Source organism: Pogoniulus pusillus, chromosome 40, assembly GCF_015220805.1.
Source record: "Pogoniulus pusillus isolate bPogPus1 chromosome 40, bPogPus1.pri, whole genome shotgun sequence".
Classification (NCBI taxonomy): domain Eukaryota; kingdom Metazoa; phylum Chordata; class Aves; order Piciformes; family Lybiidae; genus Pogoniulus; species Pogoniulus pusillus.
The window spans coordinates 3,081,187-3,108,881 of NC_087303.1; the positions used below are offsets into that span (position 1 = coordinate 3,081,187).

The 27,695-nt window shown below is 55.5% G+C and overlaps 2 protein-coding genes across 6 annotated transcripts; both read right to left on the reverse strand.

Moving 5' to 3' along the window:
• Nucleotides 1–527: 527 nt before the first annotated feature.
• Nucleotides 528–18,978, reverse strand: SMARCE1 (SWI/SNF related, matrix associated, actin dependent regulator of chromatin, subfamily e, member 1). 5 transcript variants are annotated; one of them, XM_064174370.1, is made up of 12 exons: nucleotides 18,704–18,807; nucleotides 17,332–17,382; nucleotides 16,132–16,175; nucleotides 14,869–14,942; nucleotides 13,341–13,445; nucleotides 11,097–11,177; nucleotides 9,775–9,906; nucleotides 7,931–8,102; nucleotides 5,224–5,396; nucleotides 3,178–3,279; nucleotides 2,534–2,744; nucleotides 528–1,858 (listed from the first exon to the last, which is right to left on the reverse strand). In XM_064174370.1, exons 4-12 carry the CDS (start codon nucleotides 14,878–14,880, stop codon nucleotides 1,647–1,649), a joined length of 1,200 nt encoding a protein of 399 aa, XP_064030440.1. In that variant the 5' UTR covers nucleotides 14,881–14,942; nucleotides 16,132–16,175; nucleotides 17,332–17,382; nucleotides 18,704–18,807; the 3' UTR covers nucleotides 528–1,646. The 5 variants fall into 5 exon arrangements, with proteins under 5 accessions (XP_064030440.1, XP_064030437.1, XP_064030439.1 ...); XM_064174367.1 differs by lacking the exons at nucleotides 14,869–14,942; nucleotides 18,704–18,807 and adding an exon at nucleotides 18,818–18,978; XM_064174369.1 differs by lacking the exon at nucleotides 14,869–14,942.
• A 1,134-nt stretch (nucleotides 18,979–20,112) lies between these two features.
• KRT222 (keratin 222) lies at nucleotides 20,113–27,283 on the reverse strand. The gene is made up of 6 exons (XM_064174385.1): nucleotides 26,844–27,283; nucleotides 25,564–25,692; nucleotides 24,509–24,729; nucleotides 23,872–23,948; nucleotides 23,583–23,691; nucleotides 20,113–21,677 (listed from the first exon to the last, which is right to left on the reverse strand). Exons 2-6 carry the CDS (start codon nucleotides 25,666–25,668, stop codon nucleotides 21,464–21,466), a joined length of 726 nt encoding a protein of 241 aa, XP_064030455.1. The 5' UTR covers nucleotides 25,669–25,692; nucleotides 26,844–27,283; the 3' UTR covers nucleotides 20,113–21,463.
• Between the last annotated feature and the right edge of the window lie 412 nt (nucleotides 27,284–27,695).

Sequence of the window (27,695 nt, forward strand, 5' to 3'; positions counted from 1 at the left end):
AGAGTCCTGCAGCTGGCTCAGGCCAAGCCCAGGCTGGGTGAAGAGTGGGTTGAGAGCAGCCCTGAAGAAAGAGCCTTGGGGGTGTTGGGTGCTGAGCAGCTCCCCAGGAGCCAGCAGTGCCCTCCTGCAGCCCAGCAGGCAGCTGTGTGCTGGCTGCAGCCAGAGGAGTGTGGGGAGAGGGCAGGAGAGGGGATTGTGCCCCTTGGCTCTGCTCTGACCTCACCTCTAATCCTGCCTCCAGCTCTGCTACCCCAGCAGGAGGAGGACACAGAGCTGCTGGAGTGAGGCCAGAGGAGGCCACAAAGATGAGCCCAGGGCTGGAGCAGCTCTGCTGTGAGCACAGGCTGAGGGAGCTGGGGGGGTGCAGCCTGCAGAGAAGGCTCCAGGGGCAGCTGAGAGCTGCTGCCAGTGCCTGAAGGGATCCTGCAGAGAGATTTTGCTGAGGGAGTCTGCTCCAGGGAGGCTGAGAAATGCCCTAAACCTAATCAGGCATCACCCTGAGAGGCAAGAAGCAGACCACTGGAGGCTTAAAAAACCCAAAGGTGTTGGAGTTTATTAGATCATTTATAAAGAAGCCCCAAAGAATTCAAACCCAAACCCCAGCAGCTCTGCCCCTGCTCCCAGCTGCAGCTCTCAGGCCACAAGCAGGCCACAAGCAGCTTGGATCTATTTGTGGCAATGGTTTTTTTTTCCTCTTATCTAGAGCAAAATGTGGCATTTTCAGGACACTTCTGAGCTCCCAGAGGCTCTGAAAGCTCCTGCCAAGCAAAGCCACCCTTTGCTTTCTCAGTGCAGCACATCAGACACCACCAGGTTAAACCTCTCCTGCTTTCAGCTTGGCCACAGCTCTGCCTGAGGCTGTTCCAGGGCAGCTCAGCAGCAAATAAAGGAGTTAAAATGGTAAAGAAGAGCAAGGACTTGGTGGATTTAACGATCTTAAAGGCCTTGGCCAAGCACCATGGGCCCAAGCTCTCCTGCAGTGGGCAAGTTCCCAGCACTGTGGACCAGCTGCTGCAGAGAAGACAACAAAAGCGACACCAAAAGCCCCCAGGCAGGATCTGGGCCTCAGCTCCGGAGGTCTGAAAGCTTTCTGTGAGGCAAAGCAAGGTGGTGGAGAAGCTGCAGGGGCTGAGGCAGGCTGGGAGGGGCTCTCTGCTTCTGTTCTGCAGGAGATGCTCAGGACAGAAGCAGCTTGGGGACACCTCAGTGCAACTCCAGCCTCTGTTGCTCACCAGCCTCAGCTGTGCTGCAGTGTCCTGGCTGCAAACACAAAGCAGAGGCAGTCCCTGAGAAGAGCAGAGCAGGGATGCACATCTGCAGCACATCTGCACGAGGGCCTCTGAGCAAGGCCAGGCCCTGCAGTGACTGGAGGGGAGGGAAGCAGCTTCAGCTCTGAGCTAGCCCCAGCCCTACAGCAGCCCTCTGGGGCAGGCAGCGTGAGGCACCCCGAGCACCCCTCAGGGCTGTAGCAGCTCTGCTCAGACTCGAGGTTTGCTTTGCTCCGAGAGAGCTCTTGGCCTCCAAGGCGCCCTGGAGGCAGCCTGGTGCCACCTGGTGTCCTGGGGAGACAGAGGCAGCAGAACAGGAGAGGTTTGGGAATCAGAGCAGGATTGGATTACAAACTAGACACAGCAGGGAGTCATTCTTTATTCTTTCTTCTCGCTGTCCTCAGCGCTGGGGTCTGCAGGAGGCTCCTCCACAGTGGCACTGTTGCTCTCCGAGCCTGTGTTGCTGTCGCTGGTGCCCTCCTCCGCAGTGCTGTCCCCCCCCTCCTGGCCACTCTCCTTGTCCTCGGGGGTGGATGTGCCCTCCTCGCCGTTCTGCTGGCTCTCTGTGCTCTCCTCTGCGTGAGGCTCTTCTGGAACCAGACAGTTCAGTGTCACTCACTCATTTCTGCAGCTGCTGCAGTCAGGATGCAGGGAACAGCCCAAGCTGTGCCACCCCAGCGTGCCCCAGCAGCTGTGCCAGTCACTGGGGACGTGCAGAGCAGGCAGAGCTCTGAAGGCTTCTCAGTGCTTGGGACATAAGACTCCTGCCACAGTGTCCTGAGAGCCAACTCAGCCTGGGCAGAGGATGCAAAGGGCCTTCTTACAGCAGAGCCAGAAGGATGCCAGCTCCTTGGGCCTCTGTCCCTCCTGCTGGCCAGCAGTGACCTCCTGAGGTGGCACCAGTGGCACCCTCACACACGGCCATTTTCTGGTGTCACTGCCCAGGACACAAGGAGCCTGAGAAGCAGCTTGTGAGAGCAGTGTGGCAAAAAGTGCAGCTGTCAGCCCTGCCAGGACAAGGACACGCTGCCAGCTGCTCTAAGAGGTGACCCAGGGTTAGGACCATTGCCCACAGAGCCCTGCACAGGGCTGCTGGGCATCAGCCTCTCCCTGCCCCAGAAAGAAGCAACTCAGTGAGAGCAAAGGAAGCGTGAGGGCAGGGAAGCACTGCACAGCTGCTCTGCTGGAGCCTCTCTTTGTGCCATAGCCCTGCCTGAGCCTCTGCAGGGGTCCCCCTCAGTGCTGCTGGGGCTGGGGGCAGTTACCTGTCTCCATTGGGGCACTCTCCTCTTCCTTCTTCTCCTCTGCCTTGTTAGCTGCCTGCTCCTCCTCAGCTGCTGTGCTGCTCTGGCTGCGCTCTGCCTGCTCAGCTGCTTCCTTCTCCCTCTCCTCCTGCCTCTTCCGAGCCTGTTCCTCAGCCTGGGCAATCTCTGCTGCAATTTTTTCCATATCCACTTCCACCTTCAGGCTGCACAGCTGGGAATGAGAAAACAGGAGACACTGAGACCCCCAGCAGCAGGGCAGGACTTCAGCATTCCCACAGGCAGAGCCATTCTCTGGGGCTGCCACAGGCCACGGGAGAAGCCTCAGTGCCGAGCGAGGGAGATCAGAGCACAGAGCCCAAAGCAGAGGCTGAGCTGCCAGCCAAACCCTTAGGGTGTGCAGCCAGCCAGGGCCAGGCCAGTTAAGTTCTCCCCATGGCCTTAGGGCACCTACAGACCCCTGGAGGCTGAGTGGCACCACTGCAGGTCACCGAAGAGGAGGAAACAGCAACCAGTGCAGGTTGCCCCTGCCAGCCCCACGCTGCAGGGCTCCGCAGCCAGCAGCTCTGGAGTGGCAGCCAGCAGCGAGCTGCAGTGAGCAGAGCCCCTGCAGGCAGGGTGGGCAGAGCAGAGAGGGGAGGCTGTACCCTTTTGAGCTCGTTGTTGAAGGACTCTGTGCTCTCCAGGAACTTCCTCTTCTTCTCCTGGTGTCGCTCCTCGATCTGCAGCAGCTCAGCCTCCAGTTTGCGCTGGGAAGGGAAGCAGTGAGCAGTGGTGAGCAGCAGTGAGCAGTGGTGAGCAGTGGTGAGCAGCTGCCCAGAGAACACAAACACTGGCAGCAGCATTTCAAAACAGCCACACCAGCCCTGGCTGCTCAGGGCCTCATCCAAGCTGGGCTGGAACACCTCCAGGCAGAGGCATCCATAACCTCCCATGGCAACCTGTGCCAGTCACTCCCCACCTTCACCATCAAGAATTTCCTCCTCCTCTCCACTCTCAATCTCCCCTCTCCCAGCTTGACGCCAGTGTCCCTTGTCCTGTCACTCCCAGCCCTTGTCACAAGTCTCTCCCCAGCTCTCCTGGAGCCCCTCCAGGTACTGGCTGCTCTAAGCACTCCCTGCAGCCTTTTCCTCTCCAGGCTGAGCAGGGAGAGCTTAGGGCAACAGAGAGGAGTCAGAAGCTGCCCTCAAGTCAGAGCTGCAGGTGCTAAGCTCCCACTGCACACACAGGAGGCTGTGCAGGGACAAAGAGCCAGGGAGGAAAGAGTGGAGCTGCTCCTGAAGAACAACCACACCTCAGCAGGCACCATAAAATGAACCAGGTTGGAAGAGAGCTCCAAGCTCAGCCAGTTCAACCTAGCACCCAGCCCTGGCCAATCAACCAGACCATGGCACTAAGTGCCCCAGCCAGGCTTGTCTTGAACTCCTCCAGGGATGGTGACTCCACCACCTCCCTGGGCAGCCCATTCCAATGCCAATCACTCTCTCTGCCAACAACTTCCTCCTAACATCCAGCCTGAACCTGCCCTGGCACAACTTGAGGCTGTGTCCCCTTGTTCTGTTGCTGCTTGCCTGGTCTGGGCCAGAAGGAACCTCTAGAGATCACCCAGTCCAGCCTCCTGCAGTCAGCAGGGACATCCCCACTGGACCAGGGCACCCAGAGCCCCATCAAGCCTCACCTTGAATGTCTCCAAGGAAGTGGCCTCAACCACCTCCTTGGGCAACCTGTTCCAGTGCTCCACCACCCTCACAGCAAAGAACTTGTTGCTAAAGAGGAGCAGAGCCCCAGCAGGAACGCCCAAGGCTGAGCCACTTGAGCACTCAGGACCCTCAGAACTGACAGGCAGAGGCCTGCAGGGCAGCAAACGCTGCTGGGCTTGGGAGTGCAGCCCCAGGGGGCCCTGCCCGAGTCATAGAATCAACCAGGTTGGAAAAGACCTCCAAGCTCATCCAGTCCAAGGAAAGGAGAGAACTTGGTTATGAGAGTGGGAAGTTTTCATTCCTTTCTCAACTTATCAGAGTCACAGAATCAGAATCAGAGAGGTTGGAAGAGACCTCTATGTTCATCCAGTCCAACCTAGCACCCAGCCCTGGCCAATCAACCAGTGCATAGAATCATAGAATCAGCCAGGTTGGAAGAGACCTCCAAGCTCATCCAGTCCAACCTATCCCCCAGCCCTATCCAGTCAACCAGACCATGGCACTGAGTGCCTCATCCAGTCTTTTCTTGAAGACCTCAAGGGATGATGCCTCCACCACCTCCCTGGGCAGCCTATTCCAATGCCAATCACTCTCTCTGCCAACAACTTCCTCCTAACATCCAGCCCATGCCTACCCTGGCACAACTTGAGGCTGTGTCCCCCTGTTCTATTGCTGGTTGCCTGGGAGAAGACTGCCCCAGCCAGGCTTGGCTTCAACACCTCCAGGGATGGCAACTCCACCACTTCCCTGGGCAGCCCATTCCAATGCCAATCAAGAACTCCCTCCTAACATCCAGCCTAGACCTCCCCTGGCATCTCCTTGTTCTGCTGTTGGCTGCCTGGCAGCAGAGCTCAACCCCACCTGGTTACAACCTCCCTGCAGGCAGCTGCAGACAGCAATCAGCTCTACCCTGAGAGGCTGCACACCCCCCCCCAGCTCCCTCAGCCTCTCCCTACAGGGCTGTGCTCCAGGCCTGTCAGCTCCTGCCCTTACCTGGTGGACCATGAGGGACTGGACCTGGCGCTTGAGCACCTGCATGCGGGCGGTGGTGACCACGGAGCGCACGTCGGGGACCACACTCTCGCTGAGGATCTCGCTGATGAGGCGGTGGTTGCGCTGGAAGCGAGCCGTGGCAGTGTGCTTCATCGAGAAGCCATCGTCGTAGTCTGCGGCACAAAGGCAGCTGCCTCAGCGCCCCCAGGGCCTCGGCTGCCACGGGGAGGGGCCCAGAGTTTAGCTGTTCCCATCCCCCCACCTCGCACTCCTCCCCCCCGCCTTGCCCAGGGGCACCTCTCAGCTAAGCTCAGCTGCTTCGGGCATCAGCCAGCCTGGCCCTGAACATAACTCCGGGGAGAAGGCAGCCACAGCCTCGATGGGTAGCCTGTGCCAGGCTCTCATGCCCCTCACAGGCTGCACACCCTCAGCTCCCTCTGGCAGGGTCACTGAGTGGTTTAGGTTGGAAGGGACCTCAAAGCTCAGCCAGTTCCAAAGCCCCACCACAGGCAGGGAAACCTCCCACGAGAACAGGTCGCTCAAGGCCTCATCCAACCTGGCCTTGAACACCTCCAGGGAGGGAGCAGCCAAAATCTCCCTGGGCAACCTGTGCCAGGATGCTTGGGCAGTGATGGGACTTGTGGTGCCCACAGCAGCACCAGGGCTAGGGGGGAGAGGGAGGGTTTGGGGAAGATGCCTCTACCCCCTGGTGCTGTTTGCAGCCTGCACTCAGAGCACACCCAGAGTTTAAACTATGGAAACATGGAAATGGGGAGGTCAGAAGAGACCCCAGGGGAGAGAGGCAGGGAGGCCTCATGGCCTCGTCCAGTCTGGCCTCAAATACCACCAGGGAGGAGACAGCCACAGCCTCCAAGGGCAGCCTGTGCCAGGCTCTCACCACCCTCACACTAAACGACTTCTTCCTCAGCTCCACTCTCACCCTGCTCTGCCTCAGCTCCAAACCATTCCCCCTTGGGCTGGCTCCAGACCCCCTCAGCAAAAGTATCTCTGCAGCCTTCCTGCAGGCTCCCTTCAGGCACTGGCAGCAGCTCTGAGGTGTCCCTGGAGCCTTCTCCACCCCAGCCCCACGGGCAGGGACACCCTGCACTGCAGCAGGCTGCTCAAGGCCTTACCCAGCCTGGCCTTGAACATGCCCAGGGATGGGGACTCCACCACCTCGCTGGGCAGCCTGTTCCAGTCCCTGACCACTACTGCAGCAAAGAAGTTTTTCCTCACCCCCAGCCTAACCCTCCCCTGGCACAATTTCAGGCCTTCTGTCACCTGAGACCAGGGAGCAGAACCCAAACCCCACCTGGCTCCAGCCTCCTCCCAGGGAGCTGTAGAGGGCAATGAGGTCTCCCTCAGCCTCCTCTTCTCCAGGCTGCTCCCTCAGCTGCTTCTCCCCAGACCCCTTTGCTACCCTTCTCTGGACACCTCCAGCTCTTAGGTACAACTACTGTGGCCACTGGAAGCCATTTCTGCAGCAGGAAGGGCAGAGGAATGTCCCAGTTACCCCACCAGTGACACCAGTTTGGCAGCTCTCTCACACTGGGGAGCTGCTGCTTGTGCTGAGCTTTCTCTCAGGGCTGTGCTGTTGCAATGAGGAAGGAAAACACAAAGCCCAGGGTGTAACTGAGCAGATTTTTTCCCTCCCCTCAGGTTTCAACAAGTATTTGGCACCCTGAATTTCACAGCACACCTCAGGTGCCTGAGTTTCACCCCCAGGGAGGGCTGCCTCAGCCTGCAGGATTTTCCCACCACCCCCATGAGCAGCTCATGCCCTGCACAATCTCAAGTGACAGTTGCTGAACACAGTCAGAGCTCAGCTGCTCTTAATCTGCCCAGACCTTGGCCTGTCACAATGATGTGCTCCAGGTGGTGAGCACAGAGCTTCCTTCAGGCAGCTTCCATCCTGTCTGTGGGGAGCCCTGAGCAGAGCTCAGCTGGAGCTGGGAGCTTTGTCTCCTTTCCCAAAGCTAAGGTGGCAGAAGTGCTGCCAGCCCTGGGTGATGTGGGAAGCAAAAAGCAGCTGTTGGCTGTGTGGAGCCCAAAGTGCTGGTGACAAATCAAATCCAGGGGACCAAGCAGGGGTGGCAAAGAGCCCTGGGATCACCAAATCCAACCTCTGACCCTACTCTGCAAAGTTCACTCCTAAGCCACGTCCCCAAGCACCACATCTAAAGGACTTAAAGCCCCTCCAGGGATGGTGACTCCAGCACCTCTCTGGGCAGCCTGTTCCAGGGCCTGACCACTCAGGACAGAAATTCTTCCTCATGTCCAACCTGAACCTCCCCTGGTGCAGCTTGAGTCTATTCCCTCTTGTTCCATCCCTCTACCTGTGAGAAGAGGCCAGCACCAACCTCTCCACAACCTCCTCTCAGGCAGCTGTAGACAGCCACAAAGTCTCCTCTCAGCCTCCTCTTCCTCCAACTAAACGTCCCCAGCTCCTTCACAAGACTTCTCCTCCAGGCCCTTCTCCAGCTTTGCTGCCCTCTCTGCACTCCCTCCAGCACCTCCAGATCTGGTACTGAGGTGCCCAGAACAGGACACCACACTCAGGCTCTGCCACCAGTGGGACCAGAGCCCCAGGCAGGGCCGTGGCAGCTGCGCACTGCTGGGTGTCCACATCTGGCACCTGTTCCTCCACACAGCTGGTCCTGCAGTGAGCCTGTGCCACTGGAGGGGCTCCCAAACTGCTCTCTCTTACCATCAGGGTCTTCTGCTGGCTGGATGCTCATGTAGGGCTCTCCCTTCTCCATGCGGGACTGCCGCTGGCGACTCTCCTCCTCCAGCGCGGCCTCGGCGCGGCTCTTGGCGTTGATGTAGGCCAGGTAGGCAGGGGAGTTGTGGTAAGCCTTCATGGACTCGTTGTACTCGATCTGCAAGGGGACCAACAGGCCTGGATTGCACCCCTGGAGCTCCCAGCTTGGGTACCCACACTGCAGCTCTGCAGCCCAAGCTGCTCTGGGCCAGCTGGCACAAGCGACCCAGGGCTTGCAGAGCTCCTTCCAGGGTCATTCCTGGGCCACAAACCCAAGCTGGGGCCTCAGGTACCTTCTTCAGTTTAAATTCCTGAGGAATTGTCCTTCTACAGCTTTAGGGTTTGGTTATTTCAAATCCAAACATCTCAGAACAAGACCAAGCTCTGACAGGTTGCTGAACCTCCACCTTCACCTATGGAGGTTGGAGCAGATGACCCTTGAGGTCCCCTCCAAGCTGGCAGTTCATGAGAAGATAAAAACTGAGCTACCTTCAACTCTTCTCAGTGACCCTCTGCAGTTCTACCTAGACCTTGGAATCCTTCCCTTACCCCAGCATGGCACTGCTGTGACTTTTCCATCCTTGGGCTCCATCCCTGCGCTGGGATGACCCCAAGTGCCGCAGCCAGAGCAGGGTCTCCTCCTGGCAGCAGGGCTGCAGCTCTATTTCCACCTTCTTGGAAGCACTTTTTTCCCCCCTTTCAATTGCTTCCTTCACCCACTCTGCAAACCTGCCCAGCCTAGGTCTTGCAGAGTGACTTCTTTCCAGTGGCTGGCACAAAAGCTGTCACCCACAGCACTGTGCAGAGCCCCCAGAGGCCACTGCAGACAGGCTTTAGTGGGCACGGCAGTTGGACTTGATCTTAGAGGTCTTTTCCAACCTTAATGACTCTATGATCACCTTTTCTGTGTGGTTAGGACTGGAATCCTTCTACCTATTAAAAAAAACAACAACAAAGAAGATGCCCCTGCCCCAAGGAGCTTACAATCTAAACATCAGCAGGGTGAAAAGGATCAGTTCCTTCAGTCGGTTGCTTTTTTCAATCCCACCTTTGAAGTCCTTCTCTATTGCCTTGGAATGAAAACCAGCTTAGATTGGAGCAGGTTACAGACACACACACACACAGCCTGGGATGCCTACCAGGTGGTAAGCACAAGACAGCAGCTGGACCATTTTTCCCTTTGTCCCTCAGGAGCACAGGAGCAGGCTTGGAAAGGTCCTCACCACTTACCAACCACCATTGCCTGTCGGCATTAAGGTCAAGCAAACCAAAACCCCAAGCAAGAGATAAAAAACCTGAGCAGTGGTAGCAGTTTCCTAGCAAGAACCAACCACAAAGGCATTGACTGTGTAGAGTGCCAGCAGCTTACAGCCACCAAGCCCTGCTGGCGGCTGGGAGTCCTTGCACCAACACCTCCGGGACAATAGCAGTTGCAGAGCACCAGCTCGGGAAGAGGCTTTGGGTGTCGAGACAAAGCTTTGTCAAGTGCTGCTGTCGCACAATCAAATCCAGCCATTAAACAGTTAAAGAAGAGGAAAGGAAAACGAGGCCCCAGTCAGCACCACTCCGCTCTGAGTTAGGTCTTAGGAGGTGAGCAGTCACAGCTGCTGGAACTCCAAAGCCTAAGGGCAGCGCCAGGACAGGCACACAGGGCAGGGCTCTCCTCAGCGCCTCAACCACCACCGCTGGGGGATTAAAGATGAGAGGTTTTAAACTCATTTTTTTTGTCTTCTCAGACCAGTTCCTAGAGGAAGGAGCTGTAAGAAACATCCCAGATCTCTTCCATTTACCTTTTCAGCTTCATATTCATTCAAATACTCTTGCTTCTCTTCATCAGTGAGATCTCGCCACATTCCTCCAATAATCTTGCCAATTTCCCATAACTTCAAATCAGGGTTGGACGCCTTCACTTGGTCCCAGACCTTAACAGAAACAGCTGGAGCTTTACTAATGATATCTAAAGACTTCCAAATCACACATTTTTTTTTTTTTTTATATTGTCATCTCAGAGTTCTTTCTGGCATCACCATCAAAAAAAAAAAAAACCACCAGGATTTAAGTTAGGGATGAGCCTGGCTAAACTCTGTGCTGGGGTAGGAAGGCTGGAGGAAGCCATCTACTGAATTGCTGAACTGAGAGTACTTGATTGCCCTTTGAACCCTCTTTAATGCTCTTCTGAAATGCAGGAGGGAGGACAAGACCAAAAAAAAACACACCAAGAAAAAAAAAGAGGCAATGCTACTGAGTACAACACATCCAGCAGGAGATAGGACAGAGACAGAGCACCGAGAGCTTTTCAGACCACAATGGAAACGACTGCAGTCTTGCTGAGCAATTGGTGAGTTCCAACAAGTTCTGGCTTCACCAAAGAAAAGGTTTCTAACTTTAGAGGGAAAAGGCAAGAAACCAAACCAAAAAGACACCAGAGAGCTGCCAGAGTTATTTCTTGCTGTGCCACTTGACTGTTAGGGTGGTTTATTTTTTGGGGTGTGTGTGGTGCTGGTTTATTCTTGCCTATGACAGACATGCTGGTAAAGATATTTTACCAGAAGCAGAAGAAACTTCTTCTGGCTCCCTTGCTTCGTGCCCTCCCCATGCCCCATCAGCTGGCAGACTCCACAAGAGCCTCTCTCTCTCCTACTTTCTGTCAAACAGTTCTCAGCATAGCGAAGCAAACGTTGCCACAGAGCTAGGTTGGTGCAGCAGAACATGCAAAGTCCACTCCTTGCTACTCTTCAGTCCAGCTACAGCACCGTACCAAGCCCAGCAGAGCAAAAGGAATCCTTCCTTTACATAAAAAAGTTCTGCCAGTAAGTCACAGGAACTCCTGGAAGTGGTGGGGTGGATCCTTGTCAGCAGAGCCCGTGGTAGGATTTAGCATTTCTAGAGGAAAAAACCTTTTTATTTTGTTTCCCCCCCAAGAAATTGTGTCACCAGCCTACTGCTGCCTTTCTCCTGCAGGGCCAGGAATGCATCTGGGTTTTACAGTCCCCTCACAGAATGTGCAGGCTGTTAGAAGGCAGAGTTTAGAAGCTGAAACTCAGATGACAGCAAATTAATTGTTAGCACAAAGAAAGACTAAAGTGCTGCTGACCGACAGCTCCATACCCACCTTCCGGCTGTACCTCATGTAGGGCATCAGGGGCTTGTCTGGGGGTTTGGGGGGCTTGGGGATGGTAATGCCAGAGGAAGCCTACAAAAGAACCAATAAATGCATTAATGGGAGTGCCTGGCAGCTTCCACACACACCACTGCTGGAGAGCACTCAGCCAGACCACCCACACACCCCCACCGAGAGGCGAGCGACAGCATCGAGGCTCTGCCCATGCTCAGCAGGCACTAACCAGAGCTGCTCCTTGTGGCAACAGCTGCCCCAGGCCCAGTGTGTCCTTGGCTGGGCAGCTTTACAGGGCAGTTAGCAGATAAACCTCATCCTCACATTGAAACCCCCACAGCTGGGAGACCTGCGTGGAGAGACCAAGCCCAGCAGCTTGGGTTTGGTTTTTCCCTCACTTCTCTTTTACCTGTTTTGACTAATTCCTTCTGGCTACTGCCCAGGTGAGAAAAGCTCAGGAGGAAGGGTAAGAGCAGGGAACCAAGTTGGGATTTGCAAATCCTTTTAGTTATGGATCTACCTAGAGCTGACCTGCAGCCAATTCAGCTGCTCCTTGTGGAAAGCAGAGGAGGAGGCCACAGGAGCCAGCTTGTGAGCTGTCAGCAGCTGCTCCCCTCACAACCACTGTCAGTCCTTTGTGCTCTTCTCTGCCCCTGAGGTTTGCAGGCTGGCAGGGCCATGGACAGAAGGACACAGAGTGCTAGAAAGCACCCAGCAAGATTTTTCTCCTCCAGTCCTGCAGTGACATCAGCTCCAAGCTGCCCAACCTCCACCCTTCAGGCGCTCCCACGTGTGAGGTGCTCTGCAAGAGGGAGAATTTCCTGCCAATCTCAAAGCAGTTTGAGGATTTCCTCAGGACTACAGCCAGAGCTAAGCAAAGCCTGGATTTGAGCCTTTTTTTGGTGTGTGTGTGGGGCTAAATACCAGTGCTCAGCTTTCAAGCTTTCCCCCCCCCTCCCCCTTGCTGTTCCTTTGGGGTTTGTTTCTTTTTTGCTGCATTTATGGAGCTGTATGAAACAATGCATACAGAGTTGTGTGTAAATAATGTGCATGAGGCAATATGCATCACCAAAATGTATACAGAGAGATACACACAGAGATGGATCTGGGAAAGGAAAAAAAAAAACATTAACAGAAATTGTTTAATGCTTTCAACTCAAGAGGAGGTGACAGACACCATCCATATAGCTCTATATGCATGGCAGAGGCTGTGTGTGTGTGTGCTTGTGACATACAGAAACAATGAAGAGGCCTCAGACAAAACCTTCTAGGAGGAAGGAATAAAAACTAGCAAAAAGGAGAGGTTCAGTCAAGTTCCAGCTTGTAGATGGGAAGGGATTTGCTGTAAAGGCTTCAACAAAAGCAATCCTGTTGAAGCTGGAGAGGAGGTTTAAGTGGAGAGCTATAAAAAGGGGCTGTGACTTCATTACAAACCACACCTTTGCTCCTTGAGGAATCTCGGTGGCACCTCCTCAAGCCAGGAGGGGCTTTGGAGGGAAAGCTGGGAGTGAAAAAAGCCTCCAAGTTGTGCAAATGACAGAAACTTGGAGAGGGGAGGGGGGAAACAAACCCTGGGGGCTTTGCTTGACAGTTCTGAAACGTGACAATTCCACAGCTAACTGCACCCAAGGCTCAGGGCCTCCTCTCCCTCACCACTCTCTGCTCCATATCCATTTCCCACAGACAGAGCAGGTCAGAGCTGCAAAGTTTCTGTCTTTTGTTCCATTCTGGTATTTTCTGAGCTTGGGATTTTGGAGTTCTCAAACTAAAAGTGGAAAAGAAAAAAACCCAATCAAAGTTTGCATCTCCTGCGTGGCTCAGCAGCACGATGCAGCTGCTGGCAGTCACCTCCAGGTGGCAAAAAGCTCTTCCTTCTTTTTCGTGCCAAGCAAACTGAGCAGTTCCCTCCCTCAGAGCTCCTGCCCACGCTACACAACTCCTCCCTCAGCATGCAGCGGTCCCTGAAGACCGCAAAGCCTCTTTAAGGAGTTCTGCACCAACCACCACAACCACCACCACGATCTCCTCTCTGCTGAGCTGAAGTCCATTGTCCTGCAAAAGGTTTTAGAGTGAAAAGGGAGAGAGGGGGAGGAGGGAGGGGAGGAGGGAGGGAAGAAGAACGAGGATTTGTGTTTTCATAAGAGAAGTGGCAGCAGCCAAGGCTCAGGAGGATCTAACTCTAAAGCCATTGCTGGGCAGCTCCTGCTGGTTGCTGGAGGATGGAATAGTTGATTCTCCTACCGTGACCCGGCTGTTGGTGCCCGGGTTCCCTCCCAGCCTGTAGTTGTTGTAGGCCAGATGGCTGTATGGATTGTATCCCACAAACCCTGGGGTGCTGGGCATTTGCTGATGGAAACAAATGAGACAAAAACACCATGAGAAATGAGGCTCAAACGAGGAACAAGACAAAGAAATGAAAATGAACTGCAACTATGGCAATGCAAAAAAAAGCAACCAGGGTCCCGCCGGGGCAGATGGAGGCGCAGCAGTGGGAGGCTTCTCAGCACACACGACTGAGCTCCAGTGCACACCTTGAAGGAAACCAGGGTGGAGGGGGTTGTAAGCAAAGGTGGCACTGCCAATTTTCTCTCCCAGCTTGAGGAGTTTGTTTCTAGTTCAGTAAGAAATGAAGCTGGTAGCAATATGCCCAACGCAAGGCAGCAGTTCAGACTCTCCCATCCAGAGGGTGAAGCTTCTCGGAGCGAGCAGGAAGCCTCAGAACCGATTTGTACTGTACCAGTGAGTCCCTCTCTGCTCTTCTGCCAACAGCTGTCAGGAAAACAGGGAAAACAAACCCAAACAAAAATCTCTCTCAGTCTCCCCTGAGCACCACGACCAGGACTGGAAGTCTTTCCTGATGTGCAAAATGTAACTGTTTTGGGGAGCTGGGGCTGGAAAGCTGGCAGAGGGCATGACAGAAGCATCCTCCTGCAGCCTGGGACCTACAAGTCCTAACTGATCACCGAGCCCAAGCCAGGCACAGAAGTTCACCAATCCAGCTTCACTCAGCCTTGAAAGGGAACTGATTTGTCCTCAGCAGAGAAAACTCATTTCCTTCCAGTCTCTTCCCACCTATCAGCTACACAGCATCAAGTACCAGCAGGTTCATTTTGTTCCTCACTTCAATCCCTATCCTGCTTTTTTCCCCCCTTCCCAACCATTTTGTTGGGAACAAAATGCATCAACTACTACACAGCAACTGTGCTCCAGGGCTGGGTCCATCACTCCCTAAAGATTCAGTCTCCTGTGGTGTTTCCAGACATCCAAGTGGCACTGCACAGTGTCCCACTCCTAAGGACAACCTGATGATCTCCCCAGGTGCTCTGCTAGCTTGGCCCCTTCTAGCTAACTGCTACCAAACCTCCACCAGGTTCAGGACTGCAAGCTGCCAGGGCCTGTCAAGTGCAAACACAACCTCTGAGCTACTCCACATCAGCTCCTCAAGCCTTCAGTTACTTGCAGCCACACTCCAGGTAGTTCATTACTAAGCAGACAGAGTGAAATGAGTCTTTACCAGGCAGCCTTCAGAGCTCTACTGCCCAAGGTTTTGAGGCCAGCCACAGCAGCTGGCACTGCCTCACTCTGCCTGGCAGCAGGACACACACAACCACCACTGTGCCACCAGCCACCACTTCTCTGCATCACCAGCACAGCAGCTGTGAATCTGTTGCACTACAGCTCTTCGACACCAGCAGGTGACAACTTTTATCTCCAGCTGCTTAGGTCTTTCTTGCTGCAGGACAGGATCTGAAGGTCACCATGGAGCTACCTTGCAGGCCATGGAAGCAGTTTTACTTCAGCTGTGGGTAGCACTGCTGGGATTTAGTTGACTGCAGGAGCTGGCTGTGGAAGAAGGAGGTTAATTGTCTGACTTGCTGGCTGGCATCAAAGCTGCAGCTGAAGTGCTGTATAAAGATAACACAGGAGATGCTGGAAGGATGGGTAACATGTGGTACTTCTGGAGAGGTTTGTGTCCCTTCCTGGATGCACCAGGTCAACAGACACCATGGAACAAGATCTACATCCCAAAGGAACCCCACAGCTGGCATTGCAGGAATCCAGCTGTGGCAGCAGATGTTGTGCTCCTTCTGAATCTGGCACAGGTCTGCTAAGCTGTGTGCAAAAATAAACCTCTGCCCAAACTCTGCCTCTCAGGGCTGGTTGGTGGAGCTGAAATGATGCCCAAGCCTCTCTCACTGCAAAGCTTGGTGTGAGAGGTGTGAAGGTCTTCACTGCATATAACCCACCCACCCTGCAGGTGCACAACGTGGGGCACAGTGAGCAGCTTTTCTTGCTTTCTACAGCATCTTTGCTCACTCTTCTGGGCAGAGGGTTGGGTTTCTCCCCTGTGCAGTGTGCTCAGTAATGGGAATGCTGCAGGAGAGGTGAATCTGCTGCCAGCTGCTCCCCTGCCCACAGCACACTGATCCTCCAGTGCCTCTCTGGCCACATACAGCTCCTGCCCATGTTCTCCTCAGTGTCATTCCACACCATTGGGCTAGAAAATAACTGTTTCTCATGCCAGGCTCCAAAATCCCAGTGATTCCAAGGACTTTCACCAAGCCTGGCATACTGACTGCTCCATTATTCTGATCCTGGCATCCTGACCACTCCATTATCCTGATCCAATCCTTTGCATTCTCCTGCACCCCACTGAGGCACAACAGGAACAGGCCAGAACTTGCTGTCTGCCCACAGGTTGGGCACAAAAGCTGAGTGGGAAGTTTCAGAATTAAACCCACCAGCTTGCCCTTAAACATTCCAGTGTCTTGTTGGATCATCTTCGACCGACTGACTGCTTCCAGACCCTGACACAGCTGCAGGATGCAGCCTTAGAGGTGGAACAAAATCTGTTCAGCTTCTCCTTCACAAAGTGCCTTAGAAGAAGTGAGATTAAGCAATGCCTAAACGAGCTACAACCAGTTGGGTGTTTTCAGCACAGGAAGGTGATATTAACTCCACAATTACTACTCTCTGAGTTATTCCAGGCTGTTACCAGCTCTGGGGTAAGGAGAAAAATCACTATACTTACGGTTGCAGGAGCTGGGGTAGGAGGTGGGGCATAAGATGGCCTTTCTGTTAAGATATAAATGCAAGCACATTTGGTTTGCTTGACAGCCTGAACAATCCTTCACAAGGCAGCTGCTGTGGCAAACGTTTTTAAGGCACTTGGCAAACCCAAGAAGAGAAATTCTCATTGGAAAGGTTTTGGCTTTTTTTGCCAAAGCAAAAAACAAACAAAAAAACCCCCCAATTTAGGGCCAGAGTATTGCTCTGCTGTGAGCCTTTTATTCAGGGAGGAGAGGAAAATCCATTTATAAACCCATTAGATAAAGAGGTAGTAAGGAAAGAGGCAGTGGAAGGGGGTTTAGGAGCAGCCCTTGGATTCCCTATCAACACCAACATGCCAGAAATCAGCCACAGCAAGACTCAGAATAAGTTTAAGACCAGACCACTGCCCTGGTGTGAGCCTTTTATTCAGGGAGGAGAGGGAGAAATGGAAAAATCCCTTTACAGGCACACCAGGTAAAAAGGTAGTAAGGAAAGGTGCAGTGGAACAGGGTTTAGCAGCAGCAGTGGAGGGGGTTAGGAGCAGCCCTTGGATTCCCTACCAACACATGCCAGAAGTCAGCCACAGCAAGACTCAGAACAAGTTTAAGACCAGACCACTGCCCTGCTGTGAGCTTTTTATTGGGGCAGGAAAGGGAGAAATGGAAAAATCCTTTTACAGGCACACCAGGTCAAAAACACAATAAGGAAAGGTGCAGTGGGACAGGGTTTAGGAGCAGCAGTGGAGGGGTTTAGGAGCAGCCCTTGGACTCCCTACCAACACAGCATGCCAGAAATCAGCCACAGCAAGACTCAGAACAAGTTTAAGACCAGACCATTACTCTGCTGTGAGCCTTTTAGTGGGGCAAGAAAGGGAGAAATGGAAAAATCATTTTATAAGCACATCAAGTAAAAAGGTGGTTAGGAAAGGTGCAGTGGAATAGGGCTTAGGAGCAGCAGTGGAAGGGTTTAGAAGCAGCCCTTGGATTCCCTATGAACACAACATGCCAGAAACCAGCCACAGCAAGATTTAAGGCCAGGGGCTTGGTCAGAAACGACTTTGGTTCACTCGATCTCATTATTTGTTGCATTAAGAGGAATGAGCTCCCAAACAGGTTCTGCTGATCTTTAATTCATCAAACTAAAAGAAGAAGGAAAAGAAAAAAAGTATCTGCAGACTTACTTGACATTTTGACAGGCAAATTTTCAGCCACCTGACATTATATTTGTACTTCTGAAAGACAAAAGAAGATCAGGCTGTTAAATATTATTCCTTCAGCTTTCCCCAAGCCTTTTGAGGCTTTAGCTCCTAATGGTCAACAACAACAAAAAGTTTGCCAAGTTTGGATGAAGACTGAAAAGCTTCTAAAAACTCTGGAAAAAAAAAATCAATGAGCTTCCCCCTGCCCTCGAATCAGCCTCGTGTTTATGGCACCTTCACATCCAACCTGGAAGGTTGTTTGTTCCCTTAAGAAATAAAGCTCACAGGCCATTATTTTGCAGAGTTTCACCGAATGGGATGCAGAAAGGACCAAATCCAAACCTATTCTCCCTGCGCAGGGCAGAGGAAGCAAGCAGTGAGCACAGCGGCAGGGCCGGGGGGGGCGAGCGGAGGGAACCTTCCAGCCGCAAGCCCCGCGGGGTGCAGCGCAGAGGCTGTAACCGAGCAGCGCTGCTGCAGCCTTCCCCTTCAATAGCTCCCCCGAAGCTGTTTCAGACTCAGACCCCCCTCCCCCCAATGGGAGCTCCCCAACAGCACCGTGTTAGGCTTCGGCCTCACACATAGCTCCTTATGGTGGCAGCGCTCGACACGTTCAAACGGGGCCTGCCCGGGAGCACGCCCGGGGAGCGGCGGAGCTCAGCCGGGGCAGCTCCAGCATCGCTGCCCCAGCCTCAGGCTTTAGCTGCCCGCTACGGGGAGGTGCTCCCAGCCCCACCGCCCCCTCTCCGGGCCGCACGGCGGAGTCCAACTCGCCGGGAAACCCCAGCCCGGAGACCCTCACCTCCTCCCCGTGCGCAGCAGCCCCCGGGCCCGCCGCAGGTGGCCGTGGAGGTGGCAGCACCCTCGGCCCCACCGCCTGCCAACAAGCCGAGGGCTGGAACCTTCTCCCACACCCCCGCTCCGGCTGGGCTGCTCCCCCGGCCGCGGCGTGCCCCAGGCCTGCCTGCCTGCCCCGCAGCTGCAGGGCCAGCCGGAGCCAGGCTGGGCGCTCCAACTCACCCGCTCCGGGGCCGCCCCCAGCTCACCCGCTCCGGGAGCTCCAAAGCCGGCCGGGCCGCTCCGAACTCAGCCGCTCCGGGAGCTCCAAGGCCGGCCGGGCCGCCCCGAACTCACCCGCTCCGGGAGCCCCAAAGCCGGCCGGGCCGCCCCGAACTCAGCCGCTCCGGGAGCTCCAAAGCCGGCCGGGCCGCCCCGAACTCAGCCGCTCCGGGAGCTCCAAAGCCGGCCGGGCCGCCCCGAACTCACCCGCTCCGGGAGCTCCAAAGCCGGCCGGGCCGCCCCGAACTCACCCGCTCCGGGAGCTCCAAAGCCGGCCGGGCCGCCCCGAACTCACCCGCTCCGGGAGCCCCAAAGCCGGCCGAGCCGCCCCCAGCTCACCCGCTCCGGGGCCGCCCTGGCCACCCCCAGCTCGGCCGCTCCGGGGCCGCCCGAGCCGCCCCCCACTCACCGCTCCGGCGCCGGCCTCGCTCCCTTTGTTCCCCGGCAGGCCGCGGCGGGGAGCAGAGCGCCTGCGCGCAGCGCTCCGCACTTTCGACACAGCCCCCGCAGGGCCCCTCCGCTGCCCCCCTCTGCAAGGGGATACGGTTTGCCTGCCCTGCCCTGCACCGCCTCGGAGCCTGCACCGCACCGGGAGCTTCCCAGCAGCCGCCCAGGCGCGGCGCAGGACGGGAATGGTTGCGCCGAATCTGCGGCACTGAGAGCCGGGGTGCGGCCGCGCCCTGTTGTTACCGGGAGGGAGGCACCGCCACGGGCTGGGCTGTGTGGGGCTCCTACCGGCATCGTGCGGCCCGCCCCGGGCTCGGCAGGTTCGCTCCACGCCAGCTTCCTGCCTAGCCCCGGCAGTTCGCTTGCCCACGGCGGTGGGGCCGGGGCAGCGCTGGCTGCCGGTAGCGAATCTGCGGAACAGAAGCAGTCGAGGGGGAAGTCCATAGCGGCTCAAGGCCTCATCCAGCCTGGCCCTGAACACCCCCGGGCAGGAGGCAGCCACAGCCTCCCTGGGCAGCCTGTGCCAGGCTCTCACCACCCTCACACTCAACAGCTTCTGCCTCAGCTCCACTCTCCCCCTGCTCTGCCTCAGCTCCAAACCATTCCCCCTTGGGCTGGCTCAAACACCCTCAGCAGAAGTCTCTCTGCAGGATCCCTGCAGGATCCCTTCAGGCCCTGGCAGCAGCTCTGAGCTGCCCCTGGAGCCTTCTCCTCCCCAGCTCCCTCAGCCTGTGCTCACAGCAGAGCTGCTCCAGCCCTGGGCTCAGCTTTGTGGCCTCCTCTGGCCTCACTCCAGCAGCTCTGCATCCTCCTGCTGGGGACACCAGAGCTGGAGGCAGCATTGGAGGTGAGGTCTGAGCAGAGCCCAGGGGCGCAATCCCCTCTCCTGCCCTCTGCCCACACTCCTCTGCCTGTGCCTAGGACACAGCTCAGCATTCCCTCGGCTCTGGGGGGCAGCTCTGCTCAACTCTGTGTGCTGCTTGCCACAGCTCCTTGTGTACTGGCACTAAGCACTTTTAGCACTAAGTGCTTACTCTTAGCACTTAACTCCAGCACTGCTTGATGCCAGTGAGAGAGTTGCCAGCTGCAGAACGATGGTTGAGTGAGGAGGATCCTTTCCCATCTGCAGCATTGGAGGTGAGGTCTGCGCAGAGCCAAGGGGCACAATCCCCTCTCTTGCCCTCTGGCTGCAGCCCAGCACACGGTGGTGCCTTTAAGGTGCAGACATTAACCCTCACACCACACTCGGGGGCCAGCCCAGTTTTCATCCTCCTCTTTATTGTGGCACTATCCCTTGCTTTGGTAAGTTGAGTTCCCTGCTCAAGGTGCCTCGAAGCAATTAAAACTGAGTTGAAATTCAAGTATTGTCAAACCTACAGAGTCTAAGCACACAGACCAAAAAGCTGCATAGTGGAAACACCAGAGCAGGCTGCTACATTCAGGATGCCAAGGACTCAAGTATTAACAACACCAGCATTAAGGTTAATTAATGATCATTAGCCAGCTTCGTACAGCAGACACAGAGCCATGGCTGGTAGAGGTGTGGTGCTCTTGCCATGAACAAGAGGTACAAGCAGCAATTTGCACTGCAGGGATTTGCAGTCTGGGTACTACGTGCCCTAAGCTGTGAGGCAAATTCTGGCACTCAGCTTTGCCAATGCTTCCCAGAGCCAGGCCCTTGCCAGGGCTTTGAGCATCACCTCTGAGAAAGCAGAAAGAAATCAGCAGCTGAGGAAGCCTCTGGGAAGCTTCTCACTGTCTCCTGCCCAGGGTGCCAGGATGTGTCCACTCTGCTCTGCAGCTGAATTCAGCTCAGGGCTTTCCTTATCCCTCTCTTGCCCTCCTCTCTTTGCTTGCTCAGCCCTGCCTGCAGCGCTGGTGTCAGCTCCCCTGGGACAGAGAGACTCTGAGCTCCTTCAGGGATGGTTTCCAGCCTAGGGGAGGTTGAGCATCCTGAACAGGGCAAAGCTCCAGCCAGAGGTGGACAGAAGGCATGGCTGAGAGGTTACTGCTTTGTAAACCACTTCAGATGATTTTGTGAGGGAAGGGCATCTGTGGTCAGTTCTGCCCTCCCCAAAACAGCCCCGAATTAATTCACAAATACCAGCCACGTGGAACAGAAAAGTCTTTGTTAGGAGTCTTTGTGTTTTCAGAGCATCTCTGCCTGGAATTCTTGCTGCTAGAAAGTGTTAATTGCAAATGGATGTCAGGAGGACTGCTAGGAGTGATTGCAGGGGCTCAGCAGTCTGCAGCCTTGAGGAAGGAGGAGGTTGGAATTTGCATTTCCCAGCTCCAGGAGGAGAAAGCAAAGTTCCGTTAGAAAGGCAGAAGATGTCCAAGTAGAAAGAGTTCAGCTCCTGTCAGAGTGGTGGTGAAGTTCTACAAAAGAACAGCAGTGAGAAAGGGCTGCACCTGGAGTATAAAACCAGCAGGAGTTGTGCTCCTGGAATCTGAACTCCTTGGCCCTTGCGCTGCCCCTGTGGACCTGGAGGTTCCCTGCTGCTGCTCCAAGTGCTCCTAAGGTTTGCTATGGCAGCAGCCTGCGTGAGTCCACCTGCAGCTGAGCCCGGAGCCAGATGGAGATGGGTTAGTGGTGATTGGCTGGAGGTTAGGTTTTGATGGAGGGGATGCTGCAGGATCTCCTCATCACCAGCCTGACCTCGATGTCAGGCAGAGCTTTCTTGGTGGTGTGCAGGCAGCCCTCGTCCGTGGCTGCCAGGTGCAGGTCGAAGCGCAGTGACACTGACTTCTTCCTGAGCCGAGGGTTGTCCTTGAAGAAAGACCCTTCCCACTCCTTGATGACCTCATCCACTTTTTCTGTCCTGAAACAAGACAGCAAATACATTTAGGATCAGAATTCTCTGCCTCCAGAACTGCTTCGAAAACGCAGAGAGGAGTTGAATACAAGGAGAGGCTGCAGCCAGAGGAGTGTGGGCAGCAGGGCAGGAGAGGGGATTGTGCCCCTTGGCTCTGCTCAGACCTCACCTCCAATGCTGCCTCTAGCTCTGGTGTCCCTAGCAGGAGGAGGATGCAGAGCTGCTGGAGTGAGGCCAGAGGAGGCCACAAAGATGAGCCCAGGGCTGCAGCAGCTCTGCTGTGAGCACAGGCTGAGGGAGCTGGGAGGGTGCAGCCTGCAGAGAAGGCTCCAGGGGCAGCTCAGAGCTGCTGCCAGTGCCTGAAGGGATCCTGCAGGGATCCTGCAGAGAGACTTTTGCTGAGGGTGTTTGAGCCAGCCCAAGGGGGAATGGTTTGGAGCTGAGACAGAGCAGGGTGAGAGTGGAGCTGAGGCAGAAGCTGTTGAGTATGAAGGTGGTGAGAGCCTGGCCCAGGCTGCCCAGAGAGGCTGTGGCTGCCTCCTGCCCGGGGGTGTTCAGGGCCAGGCTGGATGAGGCCTGGAGCAGCTGAGTCTAGCTGAGAGGTGTCCCTGGGCATGGCAGGGAGGTTGGAACTGAATGATCTTTAGGTTCCCTTCCAAGCCAACCCATTCCAGGAATCTCTGAGATCAACATCAGATGTGGTGTGTGGGGGGAGGCCACCTGATGACCTTCACTTCTAGTCTAAATCTCAACTTGTTGCCAACAAGGGCTGTTAGTGACTCCCTGCAGCACAGCCTGGCTGAAATGCAGCCCTTAACGTGGGCCTGAAGAAAAAGAGCTTAAAGAGTAGCAGCCAAGCCCAGGATGAGGCAATCCAATGCCCTTGAAGTCATTTCAGGTGGATAAAAGCCTACTAGACCTTGATGTAGTCCAGCTGGAGCCAAGCTCTCTGCTGCTGTTGGTAATGGGTAAGAGGCTGGAGTTCCCAAAGAGCAGTGAGAGCAGCCAAGCCTGGATCTCTCTGCACAAACACACCCCAGGGGCACCTCACAAAACCTCTCTTTGCTCTCAGCCTTTGCCAGATGAATTATTCATAGTTTCATTCTTAACAGAAACTACAAACCCAAAGCATCCCCAGGATATTGGTAGCTGAGGAAGTAAAATGCTAATGAAAAGGACTTCAGTGTGTTGTTAAAAGATGCCAGTCAGGCACCTTCAGGAGCTGGCACTGGAGCTGCTTGACTGATAGAACAGATGCCAGCCTGGAAGCTCCTGCTATGCCATGCTGTCATGAGTTGAGTTGAATCTCATGATGGAATATTGTGTCCAGGTCTGGGCCCCTCAGCTCAAGAAGGACCTCAGGGAGCTGCTTGAAAGAGTCCAGCCCAGAGCCAGAGAGCTGCTGCAGGCAGTGGAACATCTGTGAGGACAGGTTGAGGGAGTTTGGGGCAGAAGAACCTGAGGCTGCCCTCACTGCTGCTGATAAAGATGTGCAGGGCTGGCTCAGGGATGCCCAATGACAGGACAAGGGGCACTGGGGGCAAGCTGGAGCAGAGGAAGTGCCATGAAAACAGAAGGGAAAACTTTGTCACTGTGAGGGTGGCAGAGCCCTGGAGCAGGCTGCCCAGAGAGGCTGTGGAGTCTCCTTCTGTGGAGAGAGGAGAAGGAGACATTCCAAACCCTGCTGGCTGTGTTCCTGTTTGACCTACCCTGGATGATGCTCCTCTGACATGGAGGATTGGCCTGGATGATCTCCAGAGTTCCCTTCCAACCCCTACCATGCTATGACTCAACCCCATGGTGCCATGGCATCCTGCCTGGCACTGAGCATCAGCAGCAGATGCAACTCAACCCGTGGCACATGCCCACCACTCCCTCTCCACTGCTCTGTCAGAGCCACGTTCATCTTACTGTACAGTGCCATGAGCTTCAGCACTTTCCTTCGAGACGTTTCCATCCAGCACTGCCTGTGTGGTCAGCAGCTTCACCTTCTCCCTGCCCTGCTGCTGCTTTGCACCATCTGCAAAAGAAAAGGCAGATCCGGCAGGCATGCAGGGAGGGGCAGCTCAGGGCACAGGACCTAGAGGCTCACTGGAAGAGGATCCTCGTGTAACGTCCAAGGCTTTGCCCGTAGTTAGGACCCTCCTTTGTGGCACTGACCCTCCCCCCCCCGCCCCAGAGGGAGGTGCTGACAACTCACAGGCAGGCAGCACGAAGGTGATCTTGCTGGTGGTTGGCTTCTTGTCGTCTTTCGGGGCAGGGACGGAGCAACCAAACCTGTCAAGAGCAGAATAGCTGCAGTCAGCTCCTGGGGCTGAGCTACTTCAGCCCAAAGCTTGTCTTAGGAGCAGCTCTGAGCAGTTTGAAGTGTGAGCAGCATGAGAAGCTCTCTTTGGAGGAGCCCTCTGGGGGGGATTTCTCCTCCTGTGCAGCAGTGAACCATAGAATCGCAGAGCTGGCAAGGCTGGAAGGGACCTCAAGGATCATCCAGTTCTGACCCCCCCGCCCTGGGCAGGGACACCTCACGCCAGATCAGGTTGCTCAGAGCCCCATCCAGTCTTAAACACCTCCAGGGCTGAGGCTTCCACCACCCATCCAGCCTTAAACACCTCCAGGGCTGAGGCTTCCAGCACCTGGAGGCCACTGGGAAGCTCTCTGCAAGTTCTAAGTTGTTTCTGGTCAGTTTGGGGTGTGCCTAGGGAATGTGCTGGGGTTCAGCTCCAGAGAGCCACTGATAGGGGGGGTCGTGCTGTGATTCTTTACTGCCTGCTTCATGCCCTTGGAGCCCCTTGTGGAAGTTCTGATCTGGAAGGTGCCTTGGAGCTTCTACCAAGTACCTGTTCTCCTCCTGCTCCAGCAGGCTGCGGTAGGTGGCTATCTCCTCCTCCAGCTTCATCCTGGTGTTCAGCAGGATCTCATGCTCTTGGAGCTGCTTCTCGATGCCTCTTCTGACTTCCAGCAGCTCTTTCTCTAAGCACTCAATCTCCCCTTCCAAGTTCTGCAGCTGCATGTGGTACTGCTGCTCCGTGGCACGCAGCGAGCGCTCCAGGCCCTTTTCCTGTGGGATTTCACCCACGGGTTAAGATGTGGACAGCAGAGGTGGTGTAAAGGTGTAGTACCTACTCCATGAGCAAGCTGTGGGTTTACACCTGTTCATTTGGGAATATCCTTTAGGATCAGGGGTAAACCTATCAAGGTGTTCCTTTTCCAGGGAAGTCTGGACTGGTTTAAGATGGGATGGAAGCTTGCAGCTGCCTGCTGTACAGCAGTGCCCTGCTGCTGGGACCTGTGTGGCAGCCAGCTCAGCACGGGCTGGAGACCAAGCAGTCTGCCTGCTCTTGTAGCTTCTCTCTGCTACTGCCTCCAGGACACCTCTGGCAGATTTTACCATGGATTCATGGCTGAATGGGGTCTGCATGCTCAGGAACAGCCACAAACGAGCTGTGAGCTGATGATGGGGAATGGCTGGGCATGTGCTGAGGGAGGAGCATGCCAGCAGCTGCTTGGCAGGTGCGAGATGTGCCAACCTGAGTCGGTCTAAGGGTGGATCTGAACCAGCACCCCAGCTGCATTCAAGATGCCAAGGACTCAAGTATTATCAACACCAGCATTAAGGTTAATTAATGATCATTAGCCAGCTTCATACAGCAGACACAGAGCCGTGGCTGGTAGAGATGTGGTGCTCTTGCCATGAACAAGGAGGTACAGCTGCTGGGTGCCTGCTGTGTGGGGGCTGCCAGCCTGCTTGCAGAGCTCTGCTCCTGCTGGTGGTGGTGGGGGGAGAGCTGTGTTTGCTCTGTGTGTGAAGCTGAACTGTCAATGGTTTACATCAAGAAAAAAAAAACATTTTCCTCCTTGCAGGAGGTGTCCAGGTCCAGCTCCTGATGCTTACCACAGCGTGGAGAGATTCGATCTCGATCTGCATGTGGTGCCACTGCCGCCTGGCTTCACACAGCTCTGCTCTGGCTGCCTTTAGTGCTTCTGCATCTTTGTCCATTCTCTTAGTCTTGGCTTCTTCTAGCTGCAGGGGATGCAACAAAGGCAGCAGCATTTAAAGACATCCCAATCCTGGCACTTAAATAGCTAAACATCTCCTCGGGGATTTGCTAGAGCCCTGCACATTGGTGGATGCCAACAGCAAGGAGTTAATGCACCGAGAGCGTCCTGCTGGGCCTGGTGGGGAACATTTGGCTGCATCCTCAGCCCTCAGGGTTGTGGCAGAGGAATTCCCATACAAATGAACCCTTGTCCCAAGGCTTTATTCACCTCCAGAACAAGTGGCCTCCACTCCATGGAAATCGGAGCCGTGCAGGCAGCTCAAGCTTTTGATTGTTTGGTTGTTTGTTTTGTAACCATGCCATCATTTTGGGGAAGAATCCAGGTTTGGCTCATCCATAAGTGAAGGCTCCAAATTCTTCACTTTCCCTGCTTTGCTTGGGGTGCTGCAGGGTTTCCAGCAGCAGATGATACCATCAGACATCAGCTGCTTGGTGCCAGCCTGGAGATAAAGGTGTTTTAAGCTGCTGCGTGTCACGGGGTTAGGCACAGAGCTCAGCCAGGCTGCAGCAGGAATCTGGCCTGGGGGTGGGAAATAAACCTCCAGAATTCCTGCAATACCCCAGGAGCACAGCAAGGTGATTTCCTACCTAATGTTCACCCTCAGCTTCTTGATGCCTAACGACCAGAAAATGGTTTTGCTGTTTCATTTCCAGGTTCAGCTGGGATTTAGAGCTGGTTCCTGTGCACAGATCTGGGATAACATTGGGGCAGTCTGTGCCAGGGAGCAAAGTGTTTGCCGAGGAGCAGGACACAGCTCTGCTGTGTGAATCAGCTCCCGACCAGGGGCAGTTTTCTTTCACCTAAGTGCTAAAAATGGGAGCACTTTTGGTGTATAAATGGATGCCTCCGACTGCCTTTGCTTTTCCTCTTTTCCTCTGGGATAACCAAATGGAGGTTCCCGTGCTAGGGCATCACTCATCGTTCTTAAATCACAGCAACATCCCTGCTGCAGGGCACAGAGACGCATCCAGAGGCACGACCCAGGGCTCGGCCGGGGTGAATCCCATCCCCTCAGGGTATCCATCCCCCTCTCTCCCGGCTCCCGTCCCACCGCAGTGCCGGGCAGAGCCCTTCCCCTTCCCCACCGCGCCGCATGCAGAGGCGATGCCGTACCTGGGGCGGGGGCCGTGCGGGCAGCTGCTGCTCACTCGGGCCGGGCCATGGCCGCTCGGCATCAGCCCTTCGCCTTTATCCGATGGCGGGCGCGGAGCGCTTCATGCTGTGCCCGGAGCTCAGCCAGCCGCCGGGACGGTGCCGTTCTGCTCCCATCCTCCACCTTGGCTTAGCCCAGCCGCGGCGCTAGCCTGGGCGGCTGCGGCACAGCTCCGCTCCTGCAGTGAGGCTGGGGAGCACCGGCGGCGTTAAAGCTGCAGAGCCTCATTTCTGAGCAGGCAGCGGCTCCCGACCGCCCCTGCAAGCCTCTTGGCTTCAGGCAAGGTCTGGCTCTTGGTGCGGCAGCCCAAGGGGACGTTGGAGCTTTCCGTGGGTGCTGCAGGGATGGGTGCGGTAAAGGCCACGGCTGCTGTGTGCTGGAGCTGCGGGGGGTGGAGGGGGTTGTAACCTCCACAATGTGGGGTGCAGAGCACAGCAGCAGCACAGATGGAGCTGCACCCCGTGAGGGCAGCCGCGGAGGGGAACGGAGCAGCTCTCCGGCGGTGCTGGGGGCAGGGCTGCTGCGATGTGCCCTCAGCATCACTGGGGCAGGGCTGGAGGGGGTCATTGAGGGACCTTACGGAACTCTGGAGTGGTTAGAGTGGGAAGGGTCCTCCAAAGGTGATCCTGTCCAACCCCCTGCAGTCAGCAGGGACATGCCAGGGGGCTGTGTTTTGGTTGGTAGTTTTGCTTCATGTGAGATTCCTTTCAGCCGTTCATTGGTGTTAGCAACTGGAAGATGGGTTGGAAGGATCCTTCTGTGTCCCCACCAGAGGGGCATGAGCCACCACTTCATGGGCAGGCTTGTTGCCT

Bases quoted from the DNA above. Each gene is read 5' to 3' on its own strand.
- KRT222 (XM_064174385.1), bottom strand. From the start codon at position 25,668: ATGGACAAAGATGCAGAAGCACTAAAGGCAGCCAGAGCAGAGCTGTGT. The intron at 24,730-25,563 runs GTAAGCATCAGG...GAAATCCCACAG, and splicing joins TCGAATCTCTCCACGCTGTG to GAAAAGGGCCTGGAGCGCTC. The intron at 23,949-24,508 runs GTACTTGGTAGA...TGCTCTTGACAG, and splicing joins CTGGAGCAGGAGGAGAACAG to GTTTGGTTGCTCCGTCCCTG.
- SMARCE1 (XM_064174367.1), bottom strand. The intron at 13,446-16,131 runs GTAAGTATAGTG...TGTTTCCATCAG, and splicing joins CTACCCCAGCTCCTGCAACC to CAAATGCCCAGCACCCCAGG. The intron at 11,178-13,340 runs GTAGGAGAATCA...GTTCTTTTGTAG, and splicing joins GCACCAACAGCCGGGTCACG to GCTTCCTCTGGCATTACCAT.